At 43.4% G+C, this 9,964-nt stretch overlaps 1 protein-coding gene across 1 annotated transcript; it reads right to left on the bottom strand.

The window, feature by feature from the left end:
* Window positions 1-213: 213 nt before the first annotated feature.
* notum1b (notum, palmitoleoyl-protein carboxylesterase b) lies at window positions 214-9,748 on the bottom strand. Its single transcript, XM_083924747.1, has 11 exons — window positions 9,069-9,748; window positions 6,475-6,527; window positions 6,265-6,360; window positions 5,582-5,642; window positions 4,984-5,042; window positions 3,082-3,184; window positions 2,684-2,875; window positions 2,482-2,579; window positions 2,228-2,375; window positions 2,077-2,124; window positions 214-1,186 (listed from the first exon to the last, which is right to left on the bottom strand). Exons 1-11 carry the CDS (start codon window positions 9,398-9,400, stop codon window positions 850-852), a joined length of 1,527 nt encoding a protein of 508 aa, XP_083780873.1. The 5' UTR covers window positions 9,401-9,748; the 3' UTR covers window positions 214-849.
* Between the last annotated feature and the right edge of the window lie 216 nt (window positions 9,749-9,964).

Here is a 9,964-nt window from a genome sequence, read left to right as displayed (position 1 = left end):
CAAGAAAACATTTTTTACACATTCAAACTAAAGAATAATATTGGTATAATTTTGTGCTATTAGCATTTATAGTACTTATAGTTACAGTATAGCAAGATTCACAAACATGCAAATAATAAAGTAACTTGTATGGAGGAAGGTGTAACAGTAACTGTATCTGACTTAAAGACAGTATAAAAGACATTTTCATTAAAAAAATAAATGGAAAAGCACTTTTACGTACCCTGATGCACAAAGTAATAATCTTAATCTTTGTACCTTTTATTAGTAAATATCACCCATTAAATTATTATTTGTACAAAATGAGAAAAAGCAGCACATTTGGTGGAGGATTGAACAGCAGCACCGATCTCTGAATGTGATGAGAGTTGACAGAAGAGAGCACCAGATCCTCACAAAACAACAGCAAACTGGGAGGTGTTTTCAATCTTTTCCATCAAAAGTATTTTAGACTATTACCATGGCAGTCCCAACTGCACATATATACTTGCACTGTACCCACCTTTCATTGTATTTGTGTATACCTATCAAAAATGTATTGTCTAGTATATATCTGTCTATTTTAAAACAGGTGATCCCATATATTGTGTTTAAACAGCTCAAATGTTATGCATTGTTTGTATTGACTCAACAATATCTTCAAAACTCATCAGGCACTTGTGAGTTTGAGTCGTTCAGTTTTCCAAAAGTTGAGTCGTGTTTGTTGTTGATGGAAGACGATGTTTGGAAGTTTGGACAGTTATCTCATTAGAGTCCTGTGTCTTCCAGTTGATGCTCAGTGTCTTCTAATCTCCGCAGAATGGCTTACTGACACTACGCAAACTTTGCTGCACTTTCAAGAAAAGCAACTCAGCTGCCGTTATTGAGCATGCCCAGTAGTTTCCTCGGGTCGATCCCCTGCTGCTGGGCCATCTTCTGCACATCAAAGCCCATGTGCTTCAGGAACTGGATCACGCTCATCTCCTGTCCTGTCAGCTGGTCACGGATAGTCGGGCAGGACGGATTACAGTGAGGCCATGGGCAGCTGTCAATCAAATGCAGAGGGCAACCCCGTATAGGTGAGGTCTTGTGCTTTTGGTGGTTGTGTTTGCTGCCGTTGATGTGGTTGTTGTCTTGGAGGCTGCGGTCCCAGCAGTGCAGGGCTCTGGGAAGGGAGGTGCCTTTCACCTGAATGTCCATCCAGTAGCTGCAGGGACAGTAGGAAAAATGGTGAAGAATTATATGTTATTACAATGTAAAATGTACAATATGTTTACTTGCATGCTATCTTCATGTACTGTTTTACATGATTATGATCACAGTAATAAAGATTCATTGGGAATGATATACTATATGATAGAATTAGGTGATATGATGATATAGACCGTGGTATAGACATTGATATACCATGGTATATATCCTGATATAGCATAATATATCATGGTATACTGTATATCTTGATATACCATGATGTATCATGGTATATATATCCCTTTAACGTCACTGAAGTTGTATTTAGAGACAGACTGATCAATGTTACAGTTGAACAAAAGTGGCTAATATTTACATAAACACATAACATACATAAACACATTAGATATGGATTTGATTTGCAGCTTGTCAGTGCTCTCTGGTGGACAAACTATGTGACAGTGTTTCTAAAGTTATAAACAGTTATAATGGCAATTTCTATTTATTTATCTGCCAACAAATACGCCAATACAGATAGTATTAAGCTCATACTGGTCCATTCAGTTTAGCTCTAGTCATACTGGTCCATTAAACATTTGTTGAAATAATGGGCAGCACCGCTTTATGGTGATTTTGAATTTACAGGATGTACATTTGAGTTGTATTTACTTCCACCAAAAGCAGACTTTCCTATCAGTTATTTTTTTATGTTTTGTATGAATAGTAAAAGTTAACTGTAAAATGTAAGATTAAGGAGCAAAAGCTTGAAGTATTTGATAGCAGACAGTTAATGAAGTATAGCACTAAATGTGTCTGTATGTAGTAGTATTGTTTCACCAGCCCAGTGCTTGAATTAACTGCCTTTTAGATCGCCCATTCTTGTATTAGAAAGTTTTATTTACTCACGTTCTTGTAATGAGTTCATGCGACAGACAAGCCGGAGCGAACATCGACCTGCCATTCAAAACACAGAATCACACAGTCAATTGAGCAGTCTTTCTTACTTTACAGTATCTTGTGTGTATGTGTGAGTGTTTGTCTTAAGTGACTGTCTTACGGTACGTCACGTAGCGTGCTCCTCAGCTCCTGTCCCAGGTTCTGTATGTATCTCCACTGGCCCTCGTGGACAGGCTGCCCGGTCAGGTGGATGTTGTCGACCGTCAGCTGAGCCTCATCAAACAGCCACTGCACCACAAACACGGGGCCTGGACAGGAGAGAAGATGCACCGCAGGTTCAGACTTTCAGAGACACACCGGCCTCTGCCTGTATCGTCAGCCTTGTGGATGAGCTCAGGGTGTTGTGACACTCACTTTTTAGCGTGGGGAAGACTTTATATCCAAAGAAACAGTTCCACTCCTCTCCCACATGAGCCTGTCTGCACCTCTCTGGCACCAGACCGCCCCAGTACCTGCAAAGTATCACCACTTTACAAAATCCCTCCTGAACTCCGTAATCCCCCTTCAGTCCATCCACCTGTTTTAACCCCATATTTCTGCTATCCACCTGTCCTACCTGAAGCCTCTCTTTATGGCTTCAGTGGGGGCACAGCTGATGGTGTCCAGGCAGTCTGTGAATTTGTACTGTTTGTTGTCCAGGAACCATCCAGAGTCAGCCAGGCCCCTGACTTGCACGCCTCGATAGCCCTGCGACTCCAGCTGCTCTGCAACGGGGTCCACGTTCAGCAGGACACCTGTGCCGCCCGCACTGGAGACAGGAAGAGTGGGATCATAGGGTGCAAATGAGCGATTATCACTGGTCACACACACACACACACACACACACACACACACACACACACACACACACACAAAACACACACACACACACACACACACACACACACACACACACACACACACACACACACACACACACACACACACACACACACACACACACACAAAACTGACCTGCTTCCTGCCAGGAGGAGAACCTTGGCGTTGTCAAGTCCTTTTGTCAGCAGCTCGTTCACCACCTCCTTAATGATCAGAGAGCCCATGAATGCATAATCACCTGAGAACAAAAATGTTTTTTATTTATTACTGCGTCACACACTTTGCACTCCGACTACTAACTCTATATCAGTATTATACAGGATATTTGACCAGGTATCCTGTTTCTTTTTAAAACTGCTCAGTTTATATTGATATTAATGCTAAATGGCACATGAATGATCACATTCAATTATTATTATTTATTTTGCTGATTAGTGCCAGTCAGCTACTTATTATTTGAAACTATGGCATTTTTAAAAAGATTATTTTTGGGGGTATTTTATTTCCTTTATTAGAGCATCTGAAAAGTAACAGCAAATAAGAGGATAGAGAGGATGACACACAGCAAAGGGCCAGATGTCGGATTCATTAACAAGCTCAACTCGGCAAGCTGGAGGCCAAACCAAGCTTTGGCTGTTTTTTTTAAGTAATAACAGGGAACTGTTCTTTCACAGGGAACTGTTCTTTTCCCATTTCTGTTCACCCTGTACACCTCAGACATCCAGCTCCTCTCTGAGTCCTGCCACCTGCAGAAGTTTGCTGACGATTCTGCAATTGTTGGCTGTGTCAGTGAGGAGAAGGAGGAGGAGTACAGGGGCGTTGTGGACTCCTTCGTCGACTGGTGTGCAGCTAATGACCTGATTCTAAATGCCACCAAGACTAAGGAGCTAGTGGTGGATTTCCGCAGGAGTAAATCTGCCCCCACACCCATCTCCATCAATGGCGTGACTGTGGATGTTGTCCAGGACAACAAGTACCTTGGAGTATACCTGGATAACAAACTGGACTTTTCCAAGAACACTGAGGCTGTTTACAAGAAGGGCCAGAGTCGTCTCTATTTCCTGAGGAGGCTCCGGTCATTCAATGTATGTAACACCATGCTGAGGATGTTCTATCAGTCGGTGGTAGCCAGTGCCATCTTCTTTGCTGTTGTGTGCTGGGGCAGCAGACTGAGGGCAGCAGACGCAAAGAGAATCAGTAAGATCATCAGTAAAGCTGGCTCCGTCCTGGGGGTCAAACTGGACTCTTTGGTGGTGGTGTCTGAGAGGAGGATGCTGTCTAACCTGCACAGCAGCACTACATCACTTATTTGTGGTACTGTAACTTACTGCTGCGACACTTTACACTGTCTCTTTATATCACCACTACATCACTTTATTTATTTATTAATGGTACTGTAACTATCTGCTGATACACTGCTACATTTCACTGTGGTTACTGTAACTGACTTAAGTACGAAATGCTGCTACACTCCACTGTGCCATACTGTCACTTAGTTCTGTACGACATGCTGCTACATTTTTAACAGTTTAACACTTATAACTTGTCGCTCCTTCTCACTTCTAGTTTGTACTTATTTTATTCAATCTGCTGCTAAACTGAACAGTGCGTATTGTTGTATATTGTATATACCTACGCTTAACCACGACGTCTGTTGCACTCTGTCACACTTAGTTCATTGCTTGATTTATCTGACGTTAGCTTTATTTTGATTTGATTTATGTTTATACTCTGATCCTTTTCCGCCTTTGTATCGAAACTGTTGCACAATAATTTCCCTCGGGATAAATAAAGCTTCTTGATTCTTGAATCTTCAATCTTCAATCTTGAATCTTGAATAATTAATTGTGACTCAATGGAGAAATTCAGGACATTCAATGGATGAAACAGTGTGGTTCGAAGTTCTATTATATGGATTGTATAGCTGATACGAGATCATAAGATCGTAAGACCTCTGTGTCGGAAGCCTCTGGTCTGTTCACTCACTCCCTCCTTTTCTCACATCAGATGATGATGAACTGATTTATTGTTTCTTACTGTTCTCCGTCTTTGGTGTGGTTCCGCTCCACACATCACTGGAGCAGTATGGGATGAAGCTACAGGAGACAGACAGAGCAACACTGACAATTATTGGGAATCAAATCAAATCAGCTTGAGTTAGTTATACAGTTGCACAAAAAGCCAACCTGCATAAAAGCCAACCTGGCTGTGTGATGACAGGCTGAACACAAACTAAAGCGTGTGTTCAAAGACAGTGAGCTACTGTAAGATGTCAGTGAGTGTGTGTCTTTCAATATGACAAGTTGCTGCTGGATCACAACATGACCGTGACTGTTGTGACTGACGATAACTATTTTTTTTATGTGTGAAAGGATGAAAAATGGCAAAAACATCAACAGCAGAGAAAGAAATCATACTTTTGGTACTTATTTGTAACTGGCAGAAGCAATACCGGAATGGAAATGGAAATATTAACTGTTAAAGTCCTGTGTGATACAAATAAATTCAGTAGCCGCAAATACATAGAACCGTAGCATAGTAACATGTAAGAAATATTTCACTTTCGTCAAAAAATAATTCATATATTGACGCAAACACATATATCATTAAGAGAAGAAGAGACAGAAGTTCTTACACCATGTTGGCGTTCCACCAGTGAGGGTTTTCCTCTGGCTGAGGAGACAGGATTCCTGTTCCTGCGACATAAAGATGCAACATTTATTTCACTTTCTGGATAAATGTCCTCATCATAGAGTCAAAAAGCTTCAGTGAAGTTAAGAGAGGTTGTGTGTGTGTGTTTGTGTGTGTGTGTGTGTGTGTGTGTGTGTGTGTGTGTGTGTGTGTGTGTGTGTGTGTGTGTGTGTGTGTGTGTGTGCGCGTGCGCGCGCGTTTCCCTGCGGTCAATAAGTCATTAACTTTCCCTGCTTTGGTCAGCAATTACATGCAGGCATAGAAGAGCTCTGGCTGCTGCACTGGTGTGAAGTGTACACAGAGAGGGTGGTGGGAGAGAGAGTCATAAACAAACAAGGAGTCCCCTGACGGTTGGAAGGAAAGAACCAGAGTTTGACTTTTAAACATTAATGCAAACTCAGCTAAAGAGGAAACACAAACATGTCTATGAATCTCCTTCATTCAGGGGAAGTTTATTTTTTTCCAACTGGGGGAAAGCGAAATCTCTGTGGGGCTGTGCAGAGAGTTTGCAAAAACTGCACTAACCGGGTAACACTTTCATGCGTGTGCATAGGTGCGTGCATCAAGATATACTGTAGAGTGCATTGATCATGCTGCACACAATGCTGGCCACGTGGGTCTTGTTACCTGTTCTGGTTTGTGGCCACTTGGTGGAGCTCATCAGTCTCCTCATCGTCTCATACCTGCTGTCACACGTCCGCCTGTTGAAACAGTACCATCCACCTGAAGAACACACACACACACACACACACACACACACACACACTCACGCTTGTTAACAGGTTATATGAGTTGTGTTTCACTGCAGTGATCTCTACATCTTAGATTCATCCTCACCTTCTAGGAACAGCAGCCACCTCTTGCTGCCTTTAGACTCCTTGATGTAGTACCTGTGTGGGAACGCCAAAACACATTAGTGTGAATGTGTCACGCCGCATGCACATACACACAGATGCATACATACACAGCGCAAGCTCCACAAAGGGGTGCTGCCTTTGATCCTGTCATGAAAGATTTGGCTCTGATCACACAGCTAAATATCTCTGCAGGAGTCTGTTTAAAGGATTTAACTGCTTAAAACGTTTTTTGAAAAGACAAAGAAAAAAAAGGAGCAGAGGAAACTCATGAAGTTGTTGGCAGCACACTCACAGGGGCTGACGGCTTGGGTGGCATATGGAAAGGTCCCTCAAATTAAAGTGAAATTCCGGTGTAAAATCATCCCAGGGTCTTTTTAGGCAAATTGGGTCATCAAATAAGCCATCAAGACAATCTTTATCGTGTATGAACTATTAACGTAGATTTTGTTAACAACCTGCCTCGGCTAACAAGGATAAGCTCGGGGCGGCGAGTAGGATGCATTAAAACGTCTTTTTCCCCACTAATACTTCTCCAAATAACACCAAACCCCTGCAGTAGCATGATAAGAGTCCTGACACACCAAAGCACCAACAACGTAGTATGTGAACACGGAGTTTATTTAAAGAGTGTTTTGAAAGACTTACTGGCCCCGGTACCAGCTGCTCCATTCATGTCGATTACCAAATCCAATCCAAAAGGAAGGAGCCCATTGATGATTGATTTATACCAGCAAAACACGTAAACGGTGTGGTTTGCGGCAGACACGGTAATCTCAATGTCCAGATTCAAAACAATAAGCCACTGGTTTATCAGAGCACGGTCAACGTACCGCAATGGCAGCCTATGAAAAGTTTCTGGGTTGTAAGCTTTCATTTTTGTTCGCAGCCGGGAAAGATACAAAACATGAACCATTCTGTCTCTCTTGACTTCAAGTTGCAGGCTAGTCGTCTTTACCCGTGCCTGGACTCACTGTGCGTCTTCTGGCAACACACATCCCCTGACCCCCGACCCCTGCGATCTGCGTAATGTTTTGTTGCTGCAGGGGAGCTGTGTAGCACATCATTTCACCAAACTGCCACAAACCACAACGTTTACGTGTTTTGCTGGAATAAATCTTCAATGGACTCCGTCCTTTCGGATTATATTTGGTAATTGACTTGAATGGAGCAGCTTGTACCTCTGTTTTCACATACTACATTGTTGGTGCTTCGGTAATATTTCAGGACTCTTCTCATGCTGCTGCAGAGGTTTGGTGTTATTTGGAGCAGTATTAGTGCTTAAAAAAGACGATTTAACGCATCCTACTCGCCGCCCCGAGCTTATCCATGTTAGCCGAGGCAGGTTGTTAACAACTCTCCAGAAAATCTGCGTTAATAGTTCATACATGAAATAAATTGTCTTGATGGCTTATTTGATGACCCAATTTGCCTAAAAAGACCCTGGGATGATTTTACACCGGAATTTCACTTTAACACAGTCACACTGTTTCGTTTTATTGGTGACTTAAAGCTCCCTTAAATGGCTCTTTTTCAGGTTCATACTTTTATTTTGGATTTCTGCTAGAACATGTTTATATGCTTTAATGTTCAAAAAACTCGCTGTTTTCTTTATACTGTCTGTCTGAACAAATCTGTATTCACCCTCTGTTTTAGTGACTGTCTCTTTAAGAATGACTGTAACAGCATTTTCTACCTATATAGTATATTTGTGACATCTCAACCATACAGACAACCTGGCGGCTCGTTTAAAGACAGTTCCTGAATACAGGCTCTGTGCATTTCTCTGTGGATTCACCTTGTGTCTGTTTATTTAATCCCTTACTTGTTTAATCGGTAATCGAGTCTCTGTGAACAGTTAGAGTCTGTTACATTTACTCTTAAAACCCTGTTAGCTGCACTGCTTCACCTGGCTGTTAATGATACTGCAGTCATACCATTGTATTCATGCACAATGCACATGTGATCATTTGAGCCCATAATGTCAAAGGTATTGACATTTGGTGGCTTTCTGAAACTTTTCAGATCTTTCAGATCCTACTGAATCCCATATTTGTATCAGCTAACAACACTCTGGGGAACATGATGGCCTTTATTTATCTATGAACGTTTTTTGGCATGCATTTTTTTTGGGATCTTGCAGAAGGCACAGCGGTTAAGGCATGTGAATATACTTTCACTTGTACAGTAGCTGCTGAGAATGACAGTCTACAAATTGTTGGGCGCAAATCAGACACAGTTTAACCCTAGGTGTCCAAGTTCGGTACAGTGAGATGAGTCAGTGTTTCAGTCTGTAACCAAGACTGTGCCAGTCCATCTGATGGATTTATATGCAAGTCGTGAGAATATGCCCCCCCCCCCCCCCCTCTCTCTCTCTTTGATCTGGTCCTCTGATCCATTTTGGTCACATCCGGAGTGACAACGGAGCAGGGAACCAACCCGCCACAGTCACACAAATCTGATATTTGATGAAGCACAGCGCAAGGTGACCATAAATCCTCTAAACGACCACAGGTCTTTTAAGTGCCGTGTGATGAGTTATTGACACAGTTTACGGTTCAGCCCGCACACACTTACCCTGCTGCTGACCCGTCATTGCAAGTCACAGATGCATTCTTCAAAAAGTGCAACTTCATGTCCTGGTCCAGCTTCTGCGCAGAGCACGGGTACAGTGACTGCGCTAAGTTCTTTATCTGGACCATGAAGTTGTCCATGTTGCCCTCCACGGCTGTAAAGTCTAACGGGAAGCTTTCTGCTCCTTCCACCCGCTCCCTGTGCGCCGGAGGCTGCAGCTGCTGCACCCGCCGACTCTGCGCCCGACCGCCGGGTACTCTCCTCGCCTCCACCGGCGGCGCGCACGTGTGGACGAAGAGCAGCAGCAAGCAGGACAGACCGGCCCGGCACTGCATGTCTAATCGTTAGTGTCTGTCAGATGTGTGTAAGGGACTTCGAGAAAACACAGTTGTGTCCTAAGAGTCGTTGGAAAAGTGAAAAGTTCTTTGGAAACGCACGTAGACCTCTCGGGGGCTGTCGCTCGTGAAAGGTGTGCAGAATGAACGCAGGTTATGGTTCTCCATGGCGCCTTGAGAGATGGAGAGCTAGGTTTAAAAGTCACCTCTATTGCACATGCAGTCCCACGTCATTTGAAATCCTAAAACCGTAAGGAGCCAGCGAAAAAAGAAAAGGAAAGCGTCATTACGCGCGTGGAAGTCCCGTATTCAGTCAGTTCAGCTCAGTTTCACCGACGACCTGTTGACTCCTGGTGCGGGTCCTCGTGAGTTGCGGACGAGGTGGAATTTTATTTGAAGCGCCCCCCCCCCCTTCCTGCTCCCTGCCCCGTGCTTCTCACTCCCGCGGGCCAATCGTTGTTATCGTTGGCTGGTGTTCCTCGCGGGGCGTCGGTCTCACACCCAGAGTGCGCGTATGCCTGGTACGCCCCCCTCAGTCGGTTCACTCATACACTCGGTCTCTTT

This window comes from Echiichthys vipera (genome assembly GCF_963691815.1).
Source record: "Echiichthys vipera genome assembly, chromosome: 2".
Lineage (NCBI taxonomy): Eukaryota > Metazoa > Chordata > Actinopteri > Perciformes > Trachinidae > Echiichthys > Echiichthys vipera.
The sequence above is the reverse complement of the archived record's forward strand: the minus strand, read 5'-3'. Positions and strand labels throughout refer to the sequence as shown.

What these genes read in the sequence shown, in the direction of transcription:
- notum1b (XM_083924747.1), bottom strand. Translation starts at nt 9,400, where the DNA reads ATGCAGTGCCGGGCCGGTCTGTCCTGCTTGCTGCTGCTCTTCGTCCAC. An exon ending in CACACCAAAGACGGAGAACA is followed by an intron (nt 3,185 to 4,983) that starts GTAAGAAACAAT and finishes TTTTGTTCTCAG; the next exon opens with GTGATTATGCATTCATGGGC. An exon ending in CATGAACTCATTACAAGAAC is followed by an intron (nt 1,187 to 2,076) that starts GTGAGTAAATAA and finishes CTGTCCCTGCAG; the next exon opens with CTACTGGATGGACATTCAGG.